At 44.6% G+C, this 25,172-nt stretch overlaps 2 protein-coding genes across 3 annotated transcripts; one reads left to right on the forward strand and one right to left on the reverse strand.

Moving 5' to 3' along the window:
• Positions 1–13,145: 13,145 nt before the first annotated feature.
• On the reverse strand, positions 13,146–24,877 carry PSMG1 (proteasome assembly chaperone 1). 2 transcript variants are annotated; one of them, XM_033090273.1, is made up of 7 exons: positions 24,661–24,877; positions 23,032–23,161; positions 21,238–21,389; positions 19,330–19,392; positions 16,559–16,757; positions 15,462–15,598; positions 13,146–13,355 (listed from the first exon to the last, which is right to left on the reverse strand). In XM_033090273.1, exons 1-7 carry the CDS (start codon positions 24,754–24,756, stop codon positions 13,281–13,283), a joined length of 852 nt encoding a protein of 283 aa, XP_032946164.1. In that variant the 5' UTR covers positions 24,757–24,877; the 3' UTR covers positions 13,146–13,280. The 2 variants fall into 2 exon arrangements, with proteins under 2 accessions (XP_032946164.1, XP_032946156.1); XM_033090265.1 differs by having other exon boundaries at positions 23,032–23,138; positions 24,661–24,876.
• On the forward strand, positions 14,821–15,436 carry LOC117013292 (eukaryotic translation initiation factor 1-like). The gene has a single exon (XM_033090285.1). It carries the CDS (start codon positions 14,895–14,897, stop codon positions 15,234–15,236), a length of 342 nt encoding a protein of 113 aa, XP_032946176.1. The 5' UTR covers positions 14,821–14,894; the 3' UTR covers positions 15,237–15,436.
• Positions 24,878–25,172: the final 295 nt, after the last annotated feature.

A 25,172-nucleotide genomic window follows, 5' to 3' on the forward strand; every position in this document is an offset into this window, starting at 1 on the left:
TGATGTCCCTGTTTCTTTGCCTTGGTTGAGAGTGTCCTCTCAAACTCCTGGTTCGGCCGAGTGATTTATTTTGGCCAACAGACAATAGTAAATGTGTCAGAAGCAGAAATGTGAAGAAGTGCTTGCACTTTGGGCTTGCCATCTCTCATTGCAGGGAACCCTTCTCCACCAAATGAACAAGCCTACGCTAGCCTTCTGAAGGATGAGACCACAAGGCAAGAGGCCCGGCTGAGCCAACCCAGACCCAGACAAACAGTCAGCAAGTCCACAAAACCGTGAAAAACAATTAAGCACTTATCATTTTAAACCACTAAGTTCACAGTGGTTTGTTGAATAGCAAAATCTAACAAAATCCATAAAAATCTCCTATGCAATCCTCCCAAGTTTACTCTTTCTCCTTCTTCCAGGATTCTGGAAGGAAAGGACTCTAAGGATCTAGAGGAAGAAGGAGCTAAAATGTGGAAGGAGCCTGGTCCCTGAGTGACCACGTGGAGCAGAGTATTCCCTCCCCCAAACCCAACCCACACAGGATGGCAACAAGAGAAAGACATAAACTTGTCCTGTCAAGGCTCTGAAGTAAGATGGTGAGAGAAGTAGACAGCATCTATTACCTAGACCATAGTATGCCAGGTTAGATTTTTTTTTTAACAGCTTTATTGAGGCATACGAGTAATTTACACACTAGAAAAAAATTTACCCACTATAAGTATATAGGTCAACGAGTTTTGATAAATGTGTATTACAGTCCACTGTCATAAAACTAACCAACATGACTACGTTTTAGAACTCTTCCATTACCCCAAACATTCTCTTCATGCCCCTTTTGCATTCAGTCCATACTACCCCACCTCCAGCAGCTATTGGTCTGCTTTCCACCTTTATGGTTTGGTCTTTTCTTGAATTTAATAAAAATGGATCCATAGTGTGCGATCTTTTATGTCTGACTTCTTTCACTCGGCAAAATACTTTTTAGAGTCATCCAGGAGGTTTCACTTATCAAGAATTTGTCCTCTTTCTATTGCTGAGTAGTATTCCATTGTGTGGACAGGTAATACTTTTATTTGTTCAAGCATCTGTTAATGGACATTTGGGTTGTTTCTACTTTTTGGCTATTATGAATAATGTTGCTTGGAACATTTATATTCAAGTCTTTGTGTGGACATATGTTTTCACTTCTCTTGGATAAATACCTCGGAATGAAATTGTGGGGTCATATGGTAAGTTTAATGCTTATGCTACATTTACCTTTAACTACATGAGAAACTTCAAGTATTTTTCCAAGCATTTTACATCGCCACCAGCAGTGTTTGAGGGTTCCAATAGCTCCGTGTTCTTCCACCATGTGGTATTTTAATTCATGTTAATTTTAGCTCTCTTCTAGGTTTACAGTAGCTTCTCATTTGTGGTCTTAACTCGCATTTCCCAAAGACCAATGATGCCGAGCATCTTTTCATGCATTTATTGGCCATTCATGTATCTTCTTTTGTGAAGCATCTCTTTAAAACATTTGTCCATTTTTATTGAGGTTTTTTTGTTATTATTATTGAGTTCTAAGAGTCTTTCATACAATTCATTGAATATCTTGGTGAACTTTATGGTATATGACTTACATGTCAATAAAGTTGTTATTTTTTTAAAAATTGCCTTGGTACCTCTGCCAAAAATCAATTGACCATACATGTATGTAGCTAGTTGCAGACTTTCTCTTCTGTTTCTTTGATCTATATGTTTATCCTTATGCTGATCCCACGCTTTTCTAGTTACCAAAGGCTTCTAGTAAATCTTGAAATCAGGTTAAGTCCTCCAACTTCGTTCTTCCCTTTCACAATTGTTTTGGCTATTCTTTGCTTCTCCATATAAATTTTAGAATCAACTTAGAGAATATGCTCACCCCTGAACTAATCACCACGGCCCAAAGAATTCAACCTGCACATGGACCCCCACTGACCAGGAGGGACCCCACCCAACCCCATAGCTGGGAAAGGGGGAAGGGCTGAGGAGAGGCTGAGGAGGCAGCCCACGAGGCCTGTTCCAGGACACGAGAGAGAAGTGACCCTTGCTCCCTGCTTCACTACCAGGTGTATTAGTCAACCTGGGCTTCCATAACAAGATGCCACATTTTGTTTGATGTCTGGGTGGCTTAATCAATAGACATTTATTTTCTCACAGTCTGGAGGCTAGAAGTCCCAGATCAAGGTGTAAGTAGGATGGGCTTCTGGTGAGACCTCTCTCCTTGGCTTGGAGTCAGCCTCTCTCTGCGTCCTCACATGGACTTTTCTCTTTGCACATGGCATCATCAGGATCTCAGTCCTAATGGCTGATGGCCCCACCCTTATGACGTCCTCTAACCTTGCTTATCCTTAAAAGCCCAGTCTCCAAACACAGTCACATTGAGAGTGAGGGCTTCAATGTATGAATTTGGGGGGATACAATTCAGTCCATAACACCAGAAAAGGGGCAAGGCTTTGGGCCACCAGTTACTGTCCTCAGTGCCTGCCAGCATAGTGGCAGGAGGTCAGCAATGACACTGCACTCCAGCCCAGACGTGTTGCAGTGGACTCCAGGAGGAAGGGAGAGCCCCCCAAAACAACGGCAATCCTATTCAATATTTCACTCAGCTAACACTGTAGACTTGGGAAAATAAATCTCATTGGTAATGGAGGGATTTAGGTAGCGGTTGTCAGCTGTGACGCAAATGTGGTTGCCACATCCCAAGAGCGGTACTTGTAAGTTCCAAAGCATCCATAAGTCAGGGGGGGAAATGGTAATGGTAACTGGAAATGAAAAATAAAACCATATCTGAAAAAAACACGTCCATTTTTAACAGGAGAAGTTATAAGTATACTGGGATTTACCCTCCTGTAATGTTATTGGTGTGGCAGCCCAAGGACTCCACGCCACGGAAACGTGTGTCCTTGTCAGCCTCCCATCTCCCTCTCTGCATCTTCATCCCATTTCTGCCCAAGCACCAAGTGCAGGATTATCCTGCCCGATGACCCAGACATCTCTTCCTCCTTCTCCACTGATAAGGACCCGGAAATAGTTCTTATTTCATGTTAATTTTAGCTCTCTTCTAGGTTTGCAGTAGCTTCTCATTTGTGGTCTTAACTCGCATTTCCTAAAGATCAATGATGCTGAGCACATGCATTTATGGGCCATTCATGTATCTTCTTGTACCAATGGTTCTCCCTCCTTGCTGCGAACTGAGTGTTTGTGCCCCCTCCCAATTCATACGGTGAAACACTAACCCCAAATGTGAATGTATGTGGAGGTGAGGCCTTTAGGGGGTGGGAGGGGGTGTGACTGGGCATGAGGGTGGAAGTCTTGATGGAATTAGTGTCCTTATAAGGAGAAACAGGACAGAGCTTGCGTCCTCTTTCTACAATGAGGACACACGTCCTCGGAGAAGGAGAAGACGGCTGTCTGCAAGCCAGGAAGAATCTCACCGGGACCCAAATCAACTGACATTTTGACCTCATCTCCATCCTTCAGTTGTGTGAGGCGAGACAAGGCAAATGGCTGCCTTATTCAAACAGATGGAAACGTGTGCATCAAGCAACTCAAATTTTTGGCCACTTGGCGCATGTCCACACGAGTGACCAAAAAAGTACTGAGAATGTTGATTTGGGGCTTACAAATAAACTTTAGCAAATAGGCGAATTTGCAAATATGAAACCCGCAAATACTGACGACTGACTGTACTTTTCTGCTGCTGCAACACAAACAGGCTGGACCAAGGTCAGCCTTGTGACGATGACCTCTGTACGTGGGGCTGCTCCTGCGTTTGCCCTCCGACGACTGGGAGCTCTGCAGGTCAGACCTGGAGACCATCAGATCGGCTCCTCATTGACCAAAACTCCAGGGGACAGATACCGTGTCTACCTTGGCCCTCACTGCAGCCCGGACACTTGGGAAGTAAGTACACGCCGAAGGGCGGTCAGAGGGAGAGCCATGGTCAGGTTCAGCGTTAATGCTTTAACTTGGGTCTCTAGGAAGAGTAAACAACAGATTCGATGGGTGTACACACCTGAATCCACATTCTGGAATGAGATCCACGCCAGCCTCGTTTAAAAACAAAACAGTACAGATTGTTTTTATAATTCATTGGTTTGGGTTTTTTTCTTTTCCTAATTATAAAAGTAATTCATGTTCAATGTCAGGAGTTTTTTAAAAAGCAAAAAGCTGCCCCATCCCCAGGACCTAAAAATGATTCTGATTAAAGTCTAAGCAAACATGCTGCCAGGGTGTGTTTGCCCACAGCTGTGTGCGGTCTCACTACAGTGCCGACCCCCTGCTGGGCCCAGCACCCACTGCTGGGGCCTCAGAGAGTAGATGACCCCACAGAGCTCAGAGAACAGGAGTCAAACTCGGGCTTGGCTTCAACAGAAAGATAGAAATACAAGATCCATCTGAGCTGGTGCTTCCTGCCCCCAGACACGAGATTAAAGGGTATCAGATGGGAGGGGGGAGACAAAGGGCATCGATGTGTTAGGGTCCCTGTGTGCACCCAACCTCCAAAGCCAGGGCCAGGCGGAAGCTGAGACAGCAGAACAGCAGGACCGCAGGGCGGAGGGCTCCCCCCAGACAGGGCCCAGCCAAGTGCCCAAGCCCAGAATTTGTACCAGACGTGCTTACAAGTGAGCTCTAAAAGAAGCGGACGTGGGAAAGATGACATGTCCCCTGCAGTGTCAGGGGCCTGCCCTGGAACAGCCCTCACTGTCCCTGGACAGCCCAGCAAGCAGGGCACCTGCAACTGAGACCTGCACCCACTATGACATATGTGTATGTACACACATACATACATGTAACCGTTTGCCTCATCCTTACACAGTGTGTTCAGATATTTCTAATTCCTGCGCGTGGAGAAAGTCGTGCTAACCCTAAACTGCTGTGGCTACAATTCTGCTTCATTTGTGGGAACGCCCGGACTTTCCCCAGCTCCCCACACAGTGCTGGCTCCTGGCTTCAGGCCCTGAACTCTTACTGCAGAGAATTCTTACCTTTGCGGGGTTCACGGCCTGGCCGTCTCCTGGGATGACTGTTTATCGTCTCACTTTTACAGCCTTTTTTGGCCCCACCCATGAGCTCTCCAAAATCCTGATGGAGCATCACTCCCACCCTCAGAGGTCTTCTCTGGTGGGGTTGTCTACACGGAGGGCTCCATCCGGAGCAGGCAGGCGGCCCCACGTACTACTACTTGTCCTCGCGGAAATCCAGAGGCAGAACAGACGGCATCAGGTGAGCGGCAGGGGGCAGCTTTTGGAAAAGGCAGCACGTACCTGTGTCTTAAAGAAAGTGGGGAGATAGAGTGGGAAAGATAGATCAGATGTGGACCACAAAGGGGCCTGAATGGGGATCCGGTATTTGGAGTCACAGGAGGAGTCCCAACTCACGTGCCAAGTGTCCTTTGGTACATGGGGAGAGGGAGTGAGAGGGGGAAACAGAGGCACCCAGGCTGATGAAAGGACCAAGGTGGCCATGCAGTGAGCCTTCTGCTTACCTGAGACCTACTGCTCTCCAACGAGGCTCACCTGAGAAAAGGCGACTGAGCATTTAGGAGGAGGTGGACCTGTGAGCTAGGAGAGTGAGGACTGCATCGTGTATCCACGCAGACTATTCCAGAAGTGCCGGAGGACAGAGGCCTGGAGACGGCACAGCAGCTGCAGGCAGCAGCAGGACTAAATGGAGGTTGGTGAATTCTAGAACACGGCAGAAGTAGCATGTTTGTTGATGGAAGTATACAACCTCACAGAGAGAAACCGGATGATGATTTAGTCAGAAATCTAAGCAGATCATTAGTCAAAAAAGCAGAAATGCTTTTGTGGTTGTAAATAACTTTTCAAAGGGTTTAAATAGAAAGGACTTCACCTCTTCACAGTCCAAGCCCTTCTGTGAACTTGCGGTAATAATGGCATGGCTTTCTACCCTTTTCTCAGGGCACCTTGAAAGTTCGCTGCCGCTAGGATTCTGATGTAGTAAATCACTCTATTTCCTTTGAAATAAATACACTTCGAGCTATTTTGGTATCGGTCATGTTTCATATCGGTTTTACAATGTATAGACATGAATATATGAGCAACCTCCCATTTTAATATTAAGAGAATGAGCAGGCGGCCAAGTTATTAATATGTGGTTTTAAATCCAGCACTCGAGCCGTTTGAGAACTCACAGCGGAATTTCTGAGTCATCACCAGCCCGCTTAGCAGTCTGGCTGCCACATGGCCTCCAAGATGCAGGTTGTTTTGTTATAAACATCAAAGGCCCACCGCTTAGAGCGCGTACAGAGCAAGACCACTGTGCGCAACTCGGGGACTCTAGCCGTGCCCAGCGACCCCACCGTGGGCCTGCGCCTCGTGGCCGGGGCAGGCCGAGCAGCTGGGGCCTCTGCCCAGGCCCAGTATCTCTTAAAGTTGAAGGCGTTCTGGAACCACAGAGAGAAACCCAACCTCTTCTGGGGCGAGCCCAGGACCCAGCGTGGACCGCCAGGCCTGAAGGCAGGGCTTGTCTTGGCTGGACGGGCTGGCAGGCCTCGTGGGCGACGCTGTCTGGGTTCTGACTCAATGCAGCGGGTGGATGTGCCCTGGGACAGCCGCCCTGGCACTCCCCCGGCTCCTGGCAGAGCCTCACCAGGCTGAGTCGGAGCTGACATCCCGGAAGACAGCCTTCCAAACACCGTTTCTGCCGTCCAGAGCATAGTTCTGCTGCCAGTTCTCCAATTTTCGGTGTATCTTACCCTTAACTAAACACCTGCAGATTTCCAGCCTGACGGATTTCTGAGCCACGGCCCACACGACCTCTGATGTCCTTCCCAGCAGGACTGGAGTCTGGGACCTGGACCCTGGCTCTGCCGGCCTCCTGCCCACAGTTCTCAAATTGGTGCCGGAGGAAACAGGCTCCTGACAGACTTGAATTCAGACAAGGGGATGAGTGTCAGGGAGCCAGGTCCAGAGCTGGAGCACACCTTCCACACAAGCCTGTGATGGGGACGTGTGGGCAGAGCTTGCAGACACCACAACACAGCGGCCTCGCCCAACGTCAGTCTGGCCAGGACAGAGGCCGTCGCCGTGCGCCACAGTCCGCCACCTGGTCCTCGAACTGCGGAGGCCCAGAACCTGCTTCTTCGGGATCGGTTCCCTCCCCACGAGGCTGAACCCAGTCTCCAGTGACCACAGGGTTTCCAGTCTTCTGGGTGGTTCGGGCCGTGAGGCCTGGACCTTGTATCCGCGCCTCGGGCAAGGCAGGCTCGCACAACAGCTCAGCGTGGGGCTGGGTGCGAATCCACTGCATACCAGGGTCCCGGCCCTGCTGTACAGGATTTGCCAGCAGCTTGGATGTCGGTAAGAAAGAGGGGAGCCAGGATGAACCGTGAGGGGCCTTGGTGGTGTCGTGTGTGAAACAGGCCCTTCCCAGGCCTGTTTCAAAAATGACAAATATAAACCTGTCTAAGCCGCGTCAAGACCCTGCAGGGACCGAACAAGTTTGTCCCTTCCCTTGTGCTCAATCGTAGTAGCGTCTGCTCAGGACGGAATTCAGGTGAGGGGACTAAACGCAATGACGGCGGACGAGGACGGAAAAGAGAGACAGAGGCTTAGGCCACACTGTGTGTCCTTTTGCTAGATGAGCAAACCTGACATTCCTGCCACTCTAAGTTACTATTTCACACCAGTAACTACCCTGAACTGGCCTCTTTGACCCTTTCCCTTCCCATCTCTCTCGCGGATCTATTGTGGCGAAAGCACAGGCGGCACCGAGACTTGCAGGGAACTCAGGGTGGCCTCTGCCAAACGTGCTATCAAGAACCAAAACGATGTGACTTTGCTCCCCCTTCCCTTCCTGAGGCACTAATGAAGAGTGGCACTGCCATGGGAGTCCACCCAAGAGCAAACATAATCTGCAGAGAATGCTGACACAGGCTTCTGTCTGTGGTCGTAAGGAGCTTATTCAAGCAGCGTCGGATAGTTCTTAGCTAAACAGGGCACCAGATAGGAGCGGGCAATATTTTTCATATTGAAAAATGTTTGTGGTGACTATATTTATTTTTTTATTATTTTTCAATTACAGTTGACATTTAATATTACTTTATATTAGTTTCAGGTGGACAACATAGTGATTAGACATTTATATATTATAACTTACGAGGTGATCTCCTCAATAAGGCCAGAACCCACCTGGCACTAGGCATAGTTATTACCGTATCATTGACTATATTCCCTGTGCTTTAATTTATATCCCTATAACTATTTTGTAACTATCAATTTGTACTTCTTTTTTTTTTTTTTTTTTTTTAAAGATTTTTTTATTGGGGAAGGGGAACAGGGCTTTATTGGGGAATGGTGTGTACTTCCAGGACTTTTTTCCAAGTCAAGTTGTTGTCCTTTCAATGTCAAGTTGTTGTCCTTTCAATCGTAGTTGTGGAGGGCGCAGCTCAGCTCCAGGTCCAGTTGCCATTGCTAGTTGCAGGGGGCACAGCCCACCATCCCTTGCGCGGGAGTCGAAATGGCAACCTTTTGGTTGAGAGGACGCACTCCAACCAACTGAGTCATCTGGGAGCTCAGTGGCAGCTCAGCTCAAGGTGCCATGTTCAATTTTAGTTGCAGGGGCGCTGCCACCATCCCTTGCGGGACTCGAGGAATTGAACTGGCAACCTGTGGTTGAGAGCCCACTGGCCCATGTGGGAATCGAACCGGCAGCCTTCGGAGTTAGGAGCAGGGAGCTCTAACCGCCTGAGCCACCTGGCCGGCCCCTCAATTGTACTTCTTAATCCCTTCCCCTTTTTCACCCATCCTCCCAACGCCGCTCCCATCTGGCAGCCATCAAAATGTTCTCTATCTACTGTGTTTCCCCGAAAATAAGATCTAACCAGACCATCAGCTCTAATGAGTCTTTTGAAGCAAAAATTAATATAAGACCTGGTATTATATATATTACAGACCCAGTATTAATTATATTAAAATAAGACTGGGTCTTATGTTAATTTTTTGCTCAAAAGATGCATTAGAGCTGATGGTCCAGCTAGGTTTTATTTTTGGGGAAACACGGTATGAGTCTGTTTCTGTTTTGTTTGTTCATTGATTTTGTTCTTTAGCTTCCACATATAGTGAAATTATATGGCATTTGTCTTTCTCTGACTTCATTCAAGACAATACCTTCTAGATCCATCCATACTGTCACTCTGGTGACTGCGTGAGGGTGTGAGCTACAGATTGGATAACCGATGGCAAGTTATTCTAAAGGCGATTATAAACCCAGAAGCTACACATAACTGGAAGGCATGGATTGCAAACTGAGTTCCTCCTGTTATTGGAGACTCCCAACCTAGCCTAATCTATCAGCGCTTCTCTTGACACCGTATTTATCAGAGTCCCAATTTGGAATCCATGCTTCAATTGCTCATGCCTCTTCTCTAAAAACACAGAATTCCTGGGGGCCGGTCCGGTGGCTCAGGCGGTTAGAGCTCCATGCTCCTAACTCTGAAGGCTGCCGGTTCGATTCCCACATGGGCCAGTGGGCTCTCAACCACAAGGTTGCCGGTTCAACTCCCGCAAGGATGGTGGGCTGCGCCCCTGCAACTAGTAACGGCAACTGGACCTGGAGCTGAGCTGCGCCCTCCACAACTAAGACTGAAAGAACAACAACTTGAAGCTGAACGGCACCTTCCCCCCCTAAGATTGAAAGGACAACTTGACTTGGAAAAAAGGTTTGGAAGTACACACTGTTCCCCAATAAAGTCCTGTTCCCCTTCCCCAATAAAATCTTTAAAAAACAAATAATAAATAAAAAATAAATAAAAACACAGAACTCCAGGCAGCCATCAATGCAGGAAGTCCTTTCTTTTTTTTCATCTTTCTTGTACATCCCCCTTCCTTCTGCCCCTATCCCAGCCCAAATTAAAGTTGCAAGACTGGAATACAATTTGGAAATGAGTCTCCATTGGCATTAAAGAGAGAGAAATCAGAATTGTGGGTAATCATTTGTGTTCATTCTGCTGATCACATTTCTCCAGAAACCACCACCATTCAAGTTAATTACAAATTCTATACTCTTAAATAATTATTGACCTGTTACTCTTAATCAGTGGAAAGCAAGGAACATATAACTCATTCAACTACCTAACACACTGCTAAATCCACCATTAAGCCTTGGTCTCACTTTCTTTAATGTGTCAGCAGCAGGAAGCCCTGATAAGCAATTCTTCTTGCTTCAAGCATTTTCGTCACAAGCATCCAGGAAAACATGGCCTCCTGGTTCCATCCTATCTACTGGGTGCTCTTCTTGGTCTCCTGTCATCTCTCTGACCACCGATACGGCAGGGCCTAGGCCCTTCCTTTTGTCCTCTCTGTACTCACTGCCTGGTGATGTCACCCAGGCCACGACACTAAATGTCCCTTTGCAGACGACACCCATCTTTAGCTGCCAGCCGGGACCTGCCTCACAGGCACCACCAGGCTATGTCCAACTTCCCACTCAACACCTGCACCTGAATGTCTAGTTGGCATCTGTTATCCCCAAACCATGCTGGGCTTCTCTCTGTAACCTGCAGCATCCCCCAGCTCAGCTGATGCAGCTCCCATTCTTCTAGCTGCACAGACCACAGCCCTGGGGTTCATCCTGGCTCCTCTTTCATCCCAACATCCAAGCTGTTCACAAACCTGCTGGTCAGACTGACCAGTGGCCGGTGGGGCAGTAAAGGTACAAGGGGAAAATAGCACTGGGACACTGTTCTTCACTGGCCCCCCCATTTCTGCACTGGGGGGCAGAGGTGCTGTCTTTTCAAGGCTGTCTGTATAGCAGTCTTGGAAGGTCGTGTCTCCTACAATAAAGGGCAGATTTGCTTAATGTCTGTAAGATATGTCTCCTACAGAGAAAAAGCAGATTTGCTCTTGTCCATTATAAAAGATTTAGACCTCCCTAAGTGCGAGGTTCCTCAGCTGTGACGCAGACCCACTGCGTGCACAGCACCCACCTAGACAGTTCTGCATCATCCCCATGGGGCTTGGGGAACAAGCGGAACGGACACAACATGGAGCTCACTTCTTGCTAGGCTGTAATAGTCCTGTCTCCAATCCACGGGTCTCAGGTCTTATTCCAGGAGCCATGAAATTGTGGCAGGTTTACCTGTAAGTTCGCACGTCAGCAAAATCCCAGACCTTCAGTTTTTGACAGTGTGACATTGGGAGCATGTAGACTATTAGATACATAGGAAGCCCACAATGTTTTTAAGGGTATTGTACTTCAGACACTCATCTTTCTATGGATAAGAAAGCTACTCAACTGCTATCAAAGATCATTTATTTGGGACCAGACAAGGCATGTGATGAAAATGGACATCTTAGGGCTAAGAACTAGACTAGAGAGTCTCTGCCAGAAAACAGAAACTAGGCCCCGCCAAGGAACACTTCTCACTCCAAGTCAGGCCATCTGGCACCATGCCCAGTGGAATTTCAGACTTGGTAGACCAGTGACCACTCACGTGTCCTAGTCTTCACCTTTTAAATGAAACATTTCTTGCAGACGGCCTGTCCCTGTCTCACCACGTGCACCTGGTATGTAGAGGATCACCTGTCTTTTAATTTTGTAGGTTTCTGTTGAAGATGCATCTAGATGACAAGACCCTGGACTTCAAACCTGATATAACTGGAGGAGACTGGGTGTCTAGGACTGGCGTGCGCCTACCTTGCAGGTGGGAAGGCATGAGAATTGTGGTCAGAGGGCAGACTGACGCAGGCATGTGGACTGTATTAATGACCCCAGTTTGTCATGTCACCCCATCCAAACCTTTCGGTGGTACCTTCCCATACTGCCTCTGCACGGGACCATTGGGACTGCAGCAGATCTGCCACAGAGGCTTGAAAAGGCACTTGCAAGTTTCTGTTCCCTCCCTTGCTCGTCTGCAATCACCTATGACAAATGCCGGAGCAGGTCTGAGGACATCGCCAGGTTTCCCTGCTGAGGGAACAAGAGCCAAGTCATGCCAGCCAAGGCCATCCTACACCAGCCAGGCCCCAGCCCAGCTCACGTCAGACACATGACTGTAGATGCAGGAGCCAAGACCAGCCATTCATGGTACAGACTAGCAGGGGCCCCCTCCAACCTGCACATTCATGGAAAATGGATAGTGATTGCTTTCAGCCTTCAAGGTAAAGTGGTGGGTACTAGATAGTAAGGGCAGATAGACACCACCGGTAACTGTTTTGTTCTTATCTGTCTGGATACTTTGGCCTTAAAATTCAATCATCTAGATTTTTATGTCTTTTCATTCTCACAACTGATATTACCTCAGGGCTCTGCAAACACACTTCTAAATGGATGCCTGCTTTTTTGCAATGAGGAAAACACTTTAATTTCTATCACCCGGACATGTTCGCACATGGGCCATGCACAAAACTTTTAGCGCTTGATTATTCGAAGGAAACCAAGCTTACTCAAGGAGTCAGCGATCAGTGTCTCCCTCCCCACCCCCAACCACTACCAGGAACAGTAAATGAACTGAATCCTGAAGACATAAATGGGTAAGTTGTCTCAATCTGTAATATATAAATGAGTCAATAACTAACGAGGATGAAAAAGGATAAGAAGCATTTCTAAACTTCACTATTTTAAAATTTATTTTCACTAATGCACTTTAGTTTGTGGTTTTGTGAAGTAGTGTGGGTTCTTAAAGTTCATGATTCAAGTCACATTCAAATGATAATGCTTTGCCCCAGTACAGCTGGTGATACCAACCAGCCAACCTTGGGACAGATCCCTGGGAAAGTCTGGGTGAAGGGACTACTTGTCAGACAGCACTGATGTGATGACATGCATGTTTCTGTTTCATTTTGAGCAAATATGTAACTTTGTAACCTTATCAACTTTTATCCACAAAACAAAAAAACTGCAGAACTCATAAAATAGTCAGAAACTTTTCACATATTAAGAACCACCAACAGATCACCAACTTTCAGATATCATACAGAATTTTTGCAGGAAATTAACTATACTTTGCCATATTAATACAACCTGTTGTCATCTGCAGCTTTTTAAAGTTTTAACTATATTACCTCAAAATATTCAAATACAATACTCCCATCTAGTGGATAAAGAAAAATGTCGGGTTTATTTCAGTCGTGAACAGCACCACCATGAAATAGGAACTAAAACTACAATGAATTTAAATAAGTTTATTCTGTTTTTAACACCCTCAGAATAACCCGCTTGAAAAAAAGTAACCTATAACACAGTGCAGTTGCTCCCCGTAAACGAATGGATGGGTGACATACTTTACAAAACACTCTCTGGAATCATGTGTAAATGTTACTCTGAATCTCATTTGTTGTCACCAATTTCTTCAGTACCTCTGTGCTCTGGGGAATATTCTGAAAGGAGAGAATAAAGTTGTTAATGAAGTGAGACTTGAAAATGCAGTTGGAAGCAACTTACGCCTTCAAGACACAAACAAAGAATGGCACGCAAATGGAACAGACACTGCCTCTCATCTCCCCTGGGAAACAAACAGGCAAGTGGGTGGCACACCTAAGTGTCTCCGCCCTGCCGTCATCAGAAGCTCGCTGAGGGAAGTCATGGCCACAGCAGGCCCCCTGCAGCCCGGAGGCGGGGAGCTCGCCCTGGCTTCCCCACAGCCCACCACCACACCCATCCCCGTCCCCCCAGAGCCCTGCCCTCGCCCACCGGCCTCACACCGCTTCCCCCGGCACACGTCCGCTGGGCTTCACCCAGCTTTCACGTGCAGCTGAGCTGCCCCTCTCCCGGTGGATCCTCTCCTCAGGGTGACCTCGCCCTCCACTCGGCTGGCACGCAATGGTGCTCTTCCGCGTCCGCCTAGCATGACAATCCCCTGTGCACTCGAGCAATAGGCACTCGAGAGAATTCCACTGCGCTCATCAAATACCACCTTTACTCTGCTGGAGCTGGCTCATTTCAACGACCACTTCTAGGTCGACAGAAACCATGAACTCAGGATGACTGTATGTGGTCACTGAGAAAACCACTCAACACAGCCACCTCGCCCTCCCACAAATCCTATGCTTAAAGCAAGAAATGAAAAGGTTAAAGACGTTATTTGAATTTCCCCTTCAGAGAATATTCTGAAAAGCTGAGAGGTGACAAACGCTGTGTGACAGCCGAGCCAGAATCACACCCAGATGTTTCTCGAGTGCCTGTGTGCTGAGCACTGCACCACAATATGAACTAAACAGCCACGGCCTCTGCTCTCAACCAAGTGGAAAGAGCCAGTTAACTACAGAAGGAAACAAAACGTTTTGTGTGTGCTCTGACATGTATTTTTCTGGGAAGGGCCCAAGAGATACAAACTGAAATCGGGGAATGGGTTTATATATCTGCACATATCCAGTCCTGTGCAAAATTAGGTGAATAAATGTTACATAGTATGTTGGATCCATACGCCTTCTCAAAAACTACCACCTTCCAAATTGGTTCAATTAATTCCAAATTAATTAAATGCCTTCTCAAAACTTACAATTTTCCAAATTAACTAGTTATAGAAACTTCTTGAACCGTAAAACTATCTTTCTGCACAGCCATATGGCTTTTAAATGCATTGCGCTCATCTAGCATACCTGAACATAACGCTCCTCAAGTTACAGAGGTGTATCTAGAAAATAGAGTGACTATCAAATTCAAACTGCCAGATTAGAAAGCTTTGAGAAAAAAGGATCTCTCTAAGTGTTACTTAGGTTTTCAATTGACAGCATACATTCACGTTTGTTATTAAGTTCATTAAAATAACTCTGGCCCCAGTCACTGAGCTGCCGCCGAGGACTCAGCAATCTCCCCCTTGAGCCCCCTCGCTTCCGGATGCTCCATCCCCCCTGCCCGCCTTCTCCTGCCGCCGCCTTCCGCAGGCCATTTCCACTGAGGAAAAGGAATCGTATCGTATGTCCACCATCCAGAACCTCCACTCTTTTGACCCCTTTGCTGATGCAAGTGAGGGTGATGATCTGCTTCCTGCTGGCACTGAGGATTATATCCATATAAGAATTCAACAGAGAAACAGCAGGAAAACCCTTACTACTGTCCAAGGGATCGCTGATGATTATGATAAAAAGAAACTAGTGAAGGCCTTTAAGAAGAAATTTGCCTGCAACGGTACTGTAATTGAGCATCCAGAATATGGAGAAGTAATTCAGCTTCAGGGTGACCGGCGCAAGAACATACGCCAGTTCCTCATCGAGACTGGACTGGCTAAGGAGGACGAGCTGAAGGTTTATGGGTTTTAGGTGCTTTTGGCTCACTGAAGCTTACTTAAGTGAGGATTTCCTTGCAATGAGTAGAGTTTCCTTTCTGTCCCTTGTCACAAGTTTAAAAACCTCACAGCTTGTATAATGTAACCATTTGGGGTCTGCTTTTAACTTGGACTAGTGTAACTCCTTCATGCAATAAACTGAAAAGAGCCATGGGGAAAAAAAAAACTCAGCTATTAAGTCAGTGAGTTAAAACCTTACCTTAACCAAACCTTTCAAGCTTCTGGAAGAAAGTACAGGCTTAAAAGCTTCAACTGTAATTAGGTCTAATTTCATCACATCAGTATAACACAAGTACAGAATGGCGGGGATTTTCCATACTTGACAGTAACTCAGAACTATGAATATACAAGGAAAAAAACCACTTAAGTTTTCTACTACAGAATTTTTAAATTAAACATCTCTAAATAATAAAGGCTGCTTTTAAAAATAGTCGTCTTTGTTGCCTCTTTTAATCAAAGCATTTACTGAACTTTTGAACCAATTAGAATGCATATTTTCTTTCAAAGCCAATTATTTTCCTAAGTATTCTCTTGCATTTGCAAACATGTTTATTTTGCATTGAGACACATTTAAGAAGCTACAAGATAAAATTTTGCTGGCTATAAAGTAAAAATGTAAATAATATACAATGCATAATGTAAAATATTTAGCAACTTATTCTAATTAATTTAATATTTAAAGAAAAAAATCCTTTCATTTATTAACCAGTAACAATTAATTTATAACATATTAACTACTGAAAGAAAAGTCAGTGACAATCTAATTTTGATATGATGCTAAGGTATAATTAGTAACAGGAAAAAAATAAAGTATGAAAGCAACCCTCAAGTTTCAATATATGAAACCTTCCATTTTGACAATTAAAACACTTTACTAACTTTTCATGTGCCAGCAATTTACATCTAACATAGGCTCGTCAAAGACCAAAGACCAAAAAGAAACAGAGCAACTCTGAAGGGTAATAGTTAAGAACTCTGAGTGGCTCATATGGTAACTGTGACTGGAAAATTTTTAAACTAAAAATAGAATGTACTAGCAACTATAGGTATCAAGGACAAACAGCAATATACAGATGGTGCCAAAAAAATGTACATACATTTTAAAAAAGGAAAAAACTATTAAAATTGTAATACTCAATATATACCGATGACAAAAGATGAATAGAAGTCATGTATACATTTTTTGGCACCCCTGGTATTAATCATCAGTGGCACACTACCTCAGAAAGATCTCTAACATTCAAAGTAACAACTATCAAAGCAGTAAGAACATAAATTTACGAATTTTAACACCACCTGCTGCAGGAAGATCATGCACAATATTGGGTTGTTCTAGCAGTGAACAGCATGGAGGCTCTTTGAAATTCTGTGTTTTTAGGGCTTTCAGGAAAGGAGGATGAAGGCTGCTGGTAGATTCTGAAGTTTTATAATCGGTAACATGTCGACATGTGAGAACAGTTATTTGCAAATTCTTCCTTGGACAAGAGCCAAAAACCTAACACAAAATGGATTTCAAATTAAAATATATATATCATTTTGTTTTGGAACAGAAACATCCCTCTAGTTGCTTATCTAACACCATTCACAGTAATATCACGCCTGCGGGGGTAGAAGCGTCCACGGAAAATCACACACATGCTTTGCAGTCCCCTCACACAGGTTTGATCTTTCTAGCTGGGTGACCTTCTCCAAGTCACTTTCGCCATCTGGGAACTAAAGGCCAGCAGTACCTACCAAGGGAGTTTCGGTTAAGTAAATGGAATTCGGAACAAAGATGGCCAGAGAAAGTCTTCTAACAGCCAGGAACGTCATCCAAACTGAGTGGCTGACTGCCTGCCACTAGCACTGGTGGTAGTCACACCCTCTCCTACCCACCAATGATGCCGGCAAATAAAAGTAGTTCCCCCTTATCTAGTTTTGCTCTCCACAGTTTCAGTTACCCGTGGTTAACCGTGGTCTGAAAATATTAAATGGAAAAGTCCAGAAATAAATAATTCCTAAGTTTTAAACTGCACATCATTCTTAATAGGGCGATGAACTCTCGGGCCATCTGGCTCCATCCTGCCCAGGACGTGAATCATCTTTTGTCCAGTGCTGCCCTTTAGTCACTTAGTAACCTCCTCAGTTATCAGATTCACTGTCTCGGTATCACAGTGCTAGTGTTCAAATGACCCTGATTTTACTTAATAATGGTCCCAAACTTTGATTACGGTATATTGTTATAATTTTTCTATTTTATTATTAGTTATTGTTGCTAATCTCTTCCTATGTCTAATTTATAAATTAAACTTTATCACAGGTACATATGTATAGGAAAAGCAGTGTATATAGGGTTCAGTACTATCCAATGTTTCCAGACATCCACTGGGGGGGGTCTTGGAGCGTACCCCCAGCAGATAAAGGGGAGACTGCTGTATACTACAACTGCAGGCAAGTTCCAATCGCTCTATGTTCTCCTCAGTTTGTATTTGATGGATTTCCAAGGACTCTTTCAGCTTTTAAAAATCTATAGTGCTTATCGGGGTGGCCAGTTAGCTCAGTTGGTTAGAGCGTGGTGCTAATAACACCAAGGTTGCCAGTTCAATCCCTACATGGGCCACTGTGAGCTGCACTCTCCTTAAAAAAAAAAATCTATAGTGCTACAAAGAAAGCAGCTACTTTTAAAAGGAAAAAAATTAGATTTTAAGTCATTGCACCTTGTTTGAAAGAATTTTATGAAGAGAAAAAAAGGGTTATTTTAAATAACAACAGAAGTGAAGATTTATGTGTCATAAATGATTTCTAAGACTAATTTCATTATATTACAGTTTTGTAAATAAACACAAAAAACTTAACACTACATACATTTGTTACCAGGTATATCCCATTTAAGAGATGTAACATTACTCACAATACCTCATTTATCACCCTCCCTGTAATACTTATAGTCTGAATTCACAACATTTGACAACGCGGTTGGACTGCATGTGATTATCAAGATTAATGAGGCAGACATGAACCAAACAGCAGGGGGACCCAGAGAGGATCCGTAGGGAAAAAAATACGGATTAAGAAATGTTGTTTTGGCAATGAGTAATTTTACATTTTTTCAAGTCTGGAAGAGAAAAGTTGCCCCATAGTACAAAAATAATAAAATTTATTTTAGATAATAGTCAATCTACATAAATTAAAAATACAAATTAATACAGCACCTTCTCCCTAAAAAATACACACAGGTACATGAATTACAAAAATCGTGTAATTATCAGAAGGTTCTCAGACCTTCTTAAATAATTCCTCACTTAATAAAATGCACTTAATAACTTTTAATAAGCATTTCTAAGTATGCCAGTCTGCTTTAAAACGAGTATATGTAGAGAAATGGAAACTTGTCTACAATTTAAAACAAGAGAAACAAATTTTTTTACTTCTAATTAACTGTAATACCTATACACAATTATACCTAAGATTTAAACTGAAATGTTGTAAAATGCATATAAAAGGTCTACTTGATTTAAAAATAATACGTAACTGACACAATTATGATTATTCTTTAAAATTCCTAGTTCAGTTAAATTCTTCACTGAAAAATTTGTTTTATTGGGCACATGCTATATGCATAATTTCCCCACAAAATGAAGCCTCAATTAAGTCATCCTAATGCTAAGAAAAACAGATACATTCTGGAGTTTGGAGAGTGGCAGCTGACCCCCGTTCTCACCTGTTTCCTGTCCCCCATACCCCAGCATTTCCAGCACTGTCATTTTCACCCTTGACCATGACCCTGTTCGGTTTCATGCAGGTAGTTTGTTTTTCTTTCAAACAAAATAATAAGATGGATGGGAGGAACTCAACTGTTTTGTGCTTCTGTGACATACAATCTTTAGCACGGTGCTGATTATGTTGGTTACATAAGTTCTTTGATTCTTTACACTCTGTAACAAATTCCTACACTATTTTGAGGAAAAAACCCAAATACTTTCCCCAGTTCAGTATCTGACTATGTAGGTTTAAGTGTACAAATGCTGACCCCTTAGCAAAAGGCAGCAGCTCCTGTCGCCCAACCACTCCCGGCCTGCGGCTCTTACCTTTTCTAGCCACTGATACTGCTGGTCTTCGGCAACGTAGCAGCTGCACTGACAAAGCAAAACCTGAAAAACCCAATTCCAAGTTCTTCTAAGGTCAAATAAATCTTACATACACATCAAACTATTACCACATATATATATATATGTGTGTATATATATATATATATATATATATATATATATATATATATATATGTCATATGAATCGTAATATAAGATTTAGAAAACTTATTTTCTGGAATTTGCTATTGGCTTATTTTTCTTTAAAATTTAAGAATCAAGCTACTCCTGGCAATTATTAGGTTGGTGCAAAAGTAATTGCAGTTTTTGCAATTATTTTTAACCTTTTAAACCGCAATTACATTTGCACCAACCTATCTAGTACTATCAGAATAAAGCACATACTGACAGTGCAACCACAAGACTCAGCATGAGACATTGAAGACACCCCAGTACATAACACCAGAATCCGCTTTATAAAACAGGGACAGTACCCGCTCTGCTGCCCTTCTGAGGGTCACACATTGTGAAGACCAAACTCAAAATAAGTGTCAAATGTAAGCGCTAAACACGAGGTGCTACCAGAGTACACGCCGGCAGCCTGACGGGCTCTCACCCAAATGGTACCCTAAAGCGTTGCCGATGCCTCTAATGAAGGTATTATTTAAGAAACCAAGTTCCAGGAGGTGAAATCATTTGCTCTGCCACAAGAAAATGACATTCCTAATGATGAATGCTCTTGGAACAATATTAGCCATAGAAGTCAATCACGTCTGCTATTAAAATACTGTCAGACAGGTTAACAAGTACACAAAGGAAGCACAAGAGGGGAAAAGGGGGGGCCCAGGACAGGGAAGAGGAAAAAGAGTGGATATGTAATTAGGTACACATGCAGGTTCAGAATAATCAAGAGATCTATCTAACCAGTAAATGGTACAACCAGATGCAGAAATTTCTCCTACTTGACCTTCACTACCCATTCTAAAGTGAAACCTTTCCACTAAGGATCAGATAAAGAATATGCTTATGGTTTCTTTATTTCCTAGAAACACTGAGTGTTTATAAAAATCATTATGAAACTTCAATAACTTTGGATCACACATTATAGAAATAAACTGCAAGTATTATAAAATTGGATTCTAGAGTTTTCAAGGCTAACATTTGGTCCCTACCTTTTGAAGTAAGTGACATTATACTACAGTATTATGGAATGATCAACTTCCTTCACTGTTTGAATCCCTGGCCCTGGCCCTGGTTCAAGTGCTCAGCAGCTGTGGAAAGGCACGCTGCTGGACAAGCAAATGGGGAGACACGGCACCTGCTTCCACCTCACCTGCCTGACGTGCCCAGCGCTGTGTCCTCTGAACGCGAGGAGGAGGAGGACAGGTGCGATCCAAAGAAATCATTCAGCAGAAGCCACGGAATGACTTAAAGTATCAGGACACATTAGGCTCAGCTGAAAGCCTGATGTCAACAGAATTGTATTTAGAATGCATGAAACACGCATTTGTTCAACAACATTAACTGAGTTTCTAGCATGCACCAGGCACTGGCTAAATACAGGGTAGACAGCAACAAAGGAGAGCACCCTGCTTTGATGGAGTGAACATGTTTTTTGCATGTGTAGAGTCACCAACTAAAATAATTTTTTGAATGAGAGCAAGATTTAATATCTAATGTTTACGGTTTGTTTCTAACAGTTATTTCAGAACTTCCTAAGGCTTTTACCAACACCCTGGATATGCCACATGAATACTTTCAGAAACAATAAAGCGGTTACTACCACTACCTACAGGCGGAACTCCTCAGCCCCAAAGTAAATACAGAGGAACGTGGAATTCACATGAACACGACACAAATGATGCCTACACAACTACTTCTCAAACATGCAAATTAATTCCCACATACCGAGGGATTCGATTTCAGATGATAAAACACGCAAAAAGCCTCTGTGGGGGACAGATGTGCAGTGTCCGTTGTTCTACACCATTCATTCCAGAGTTTAGCACAACCAACTTCCTCCCAGACTCCTGAACTCGTAACAAATGACGACAAAAATGCTGTGAGAAACAATTCACATCAGTTAGTGTTTGGTCCTTCAAGCTGCATTTTCTATTCAACAAACAAGTTACGTTCACTCAAGTCACTCTAGAATTCTAGAGCTAAAAGAGCCATTGGAGACCATCAACCTTCCACCACCATTTTGCAGAAAAGGAAACTGAGGCCTTAAGCAGTTAAAGGGCACACCCTGAGTACAGATGGCATTCGAGTCAGGAATGGAGAAGACAGGTTTACTGACAGACTTTACCATACTCTCACAGTGACACACTACCTGGAAAAGTTTAGGCTAGTAGAACTTTATATAAGTGAGTCAGTTGTGATAAAAGTGAACTGACATCTCAAAATGCTTAACCATAGAGCTGGGAGGACTATGGGTGGAGCCGGGCCCCTTGTTAACTCTCTAGCCCTGACTTCCGGTTAAACTTTGCGGTAGCTTCCAGGGGAGGGATGCTAATAAATAGAATAGACATCTTGGAACCGGGGTCTTTGTGTTTCTTCTTCACATGGGCAGCCCACTGGAGCCCCGGGTTGCAGGTGTGCGGTCCCACACTGCGGTGGTAGTTTTTGTTGCTTTTTTCTTTTCCCGAATAAATTGTTTTTCTTGTGGATTTTTCCGGAGAGTTATTTTTGCCCGTCGACATTTAGCTCAGTTAGAGCACGTTGCTACTAACACCAAGGTTCCTGGGGGAGCCCCCAAAATGTCCAACTGGCAAAAATAACTCTCCAGAATAATCCACACGAAAAACGATTTATTCGGAAAAAGGAAAAAAAAACAAAAACCACCACCGCAGTGCGGGAACTCACACCCCCAACCCGGGGCTCCAACCGGCTGCCAACATGAAAAAGAAAAATAATGACCCCGGTTCCAAGATGGCTATTCTATTAGCATCTCTCCCCTGGAAGCTACCACAGTTTAACAGGAAGTCAAGGCTAGAGAGTTAACAAGGGGCCCGGCTCCACCCATAGTCTTCCCAGCTCTATGGTTAAGCATTTTGAGATGTCAGTTCACCTTTATCAGTAGTTACTGACCATGTAGTTCTGTGAGCACTGAGGCTACCGTACAAGGCAAGGGATTTGAAGTGGAGATCCTGGAGGCTCGCCTCAGAACCGGTGAACCCCCAAAATCATACAGGTGTGGGAACTTGTACATGTATATTGTTCTAATTGAACTGCACTGTTTTAACGGTAACCTCTCGAATGGAGTCATGCATGGAACAACCTTAGAACTTAAGTACTCAAAATGTTACTGATAACTATTATTTTTAGAGTTTGTTAATTTAAAAACATTTACGAACCATTGCTACAAGGAGGCCGTGTATACATGCCAACTGTGCCCCTCCAAGTCTGGCCAAAATAGGCCCAGGAGCCTAGGGAATCCCAGACACCTCAACACACTAGAACCAGTTCCTTAGGTCTATAAGTTCCTGAAGCCAAGAACAGTTCCTTCAAATATTATTTTTTAAGTTAATCAAAAAGACAGTGCCACATGAGCAGGGATAGATCTTACTCAGAAACAAAGTTACTCTGCTATGACTTTTTCTAAAAGAAGCAAGATACTTGAAATCTTTTATGATGAAAAGAAATAAGTAACGAGATTTTGTTCTTTCAACAAAATGTGCAGTCCAATGCATTTCCACTTACCTACTGCATTATTTCCTATAGCAATTATAAACTTGGAGCAAGGATATTTTTCTAGCAGAGAAACTTCCAAAGATGTTTTCGTTTGTCTTCGAAGGAGCCGCACCTCCCTAACACGGGAAACAAGACAAAACTAAGGCAACATAAATATAATCAGTACCATATTATGATGAAAAGGATACTCTATGTATGATTTTGTATTAAGTAAAATACACATTTTAATTTTATAAAGAACCTAATTATAATCCTCAGGAACAGTGGATTCAGGTGACGACTAACCAATAAACTAAAAAAAACACACACAAAAAACATTCAATAAAAAATTCCCAGAGAACTCTGCAACAGAGATCAGGCTGTCTACCTGAACCACTGACCAACCAATCTTACCATGTTTCCCTGAAAATAAGACCTAGCCGGACAATCAGCTCCGATGTGTCTTTTGGAGCAAAAATATAAGACCCGTTACCATAATATAACATAATATAAATCCGGGTGTTAATTAATTTTTGCTTCAAAAGATGTGTTAGAGCTGATTGTCTGGATAGGTCTTATTTTTGGGGAAACGGTAGCATCCCTAAAAGGGGGACAAGTAGGCATAGTGTGCAATAAGAAACAGCAAGCACCACCTTCCAAGCATTCTTGCCAGCAAAATATTGAACCTGAATTTGACCCAGCCTCTAGAAGGAATTTCCATTTACAGGATATGGAGGTGATGAACACAAGTGTTAAATGACACCAAGAGTAAGCAATCAGACAAATCCCGAGTGTGGGACATTCTACAGGACAACCAGTGTCCCAGCAGGGGTGAAAAGGGGGGGGGGGCTGCTCTAAATGAAAGGAAACTCAAGGGACAAAACATCTAAGTGGAATGTGTGGGCAGTGTTAGGATTCTGATTTACACAAACCCACGTGAAAGTGTCATGTCTGAGACAACTGGATAAACATGATCATGGACTATTAAACAGTATCAAAATTACTAATTTTGTTAGGGTGATAATAGCATAAGAAAACGCCTAGAGCTTTTGAGATGCATTCTGGAAAATGTAGAGGTGAAAGGCCATAGTGACTGGAATTCACTTAGGGGTAATGGAAGATAAATGTGGCAAAATCTTCATTTTACTATTTTCTCCAATTTTTGTGTTTGGAAATAACACCTTAAAAGAAAACAAACATTATCCATCTGCCACTGACATATAATGCTGCTGACTGAAGAGTGGGGAAAGAATAAAAAGGTTTTAAGAGTGCTGTCTCATACCCATGAACCAAATGCATGAAAAACTTGGGACTCGAAGACACAGCACTGTAGTCTGGAAGAAGTTTCAAGTCGGCAGGAAACGACCTAAATCAATGCTAAAGGAAGCCTTGGAGGCAGTTCCGTTCAAGAACACGTGAATTCAACCAGTCCACCGAAATTGCAGCAGGCCAACACGAGCCGGCCTCCACTCCTGGAGTTTGGATTTGCAGACTCCCCGAGGACTTCCCGAGGCCCGGGGCAGAGCGGGGCCGGGGACGAACGGCCACCACCAGGGTCCTGTGCAACCACCCCCGGCTCCGGCGCCCGTCGGGGCCCGGATGTGGAACCGCGGCCGCAGGCCCGAGCGCACCGCCGGCTCCCCGCAACAACGACCTCACCTCTTCCGCGCCAGCTGCCGCCGGACCTCCCTGTCCTCGGGAGTCTCCTTCCTCCCCTCGTCGTCTTCCTCCTCGTCCTCCGTCCCAGCTCGGCATGGGGCCTTCACTACCTCCCCAAAGAACGTAGCCGCCATAGCAGCCCTCACGCTCTCCGGGCCTAACTGTGGCGCCACAGGAAGGCGCAGGCGCCCCCGCGCACGCGCCCGAGCAACGCCACACACTCGGTGCCCGTCACGCCCCGCCCCTGAGCCCGGTTCCTAAGACCGCGGCTCACTGCCACGCCCCCCGCACCGCCTCCGCGCGCTTGCCCGGGAGCATCGCCACGCCCCCACGCCATCTAAGCACCGTCCCTAAGCACTGCCACGCCCCCTGCGACGACCGCGCACACGCTCTGGGCCCCTGGAGCCGCGCAAACCCAGCGTTTTCTCCCGCAGTGTGACCTTAGCCGGGAGACGGAGATCGGATGACTGCAGGCTAGAGGCGAGAGGTGAGCCGGAGGGCGGGGCCTGCAG

Source organism: Rhinolophus ferrumequinum, chromosome 2 (assembly GCF_004115265.2).
Source record: "Rhinolophus ferrumequinum isolate MPI-CBG mRhiFer1 chromosome 2, mRhiFer1_v1.p, whole genome shotgun sequence".
Taxonomy (NCBI): domain Eukaryota; kingdom Metazoa; phylum Chordata; class Mammalia; order Chiroptera; family Rhinolophidae; genus Rhinolophus; species Rhinolophus ferrumequinum.

Coding starts and splice junctions, on each gene's coding strand:
- LOC117013292 (XM_033090285.1), top strand. CDS start 14,895: ATGTCCACCATCCAGAACCTCCACTCTTTTGACCCCTTTGCTGATGCA.
- PSMG1 (XM_033090265.1), bottom strand. CDS start 24,794: ATGGCGGCTACGTTCTTTGGGGAGGTAGTGAAGGCCCCATGCCGAGCT. Junction 23,139..24,660: donor CGGCAGCTGGCGCGGAAGAG/GTGAGGTCGTTG, acceptor TTCCCGTGTTAG/GGAGGTGCGGCTCCTTCGAA. Junction 15,599..16,558: donor GCATGATCTTCCTGCAGCAG/GTGGTGTTAAAA, acceptor GTATATTCATAG/TTCTGAGTTACTGTCAAGTA.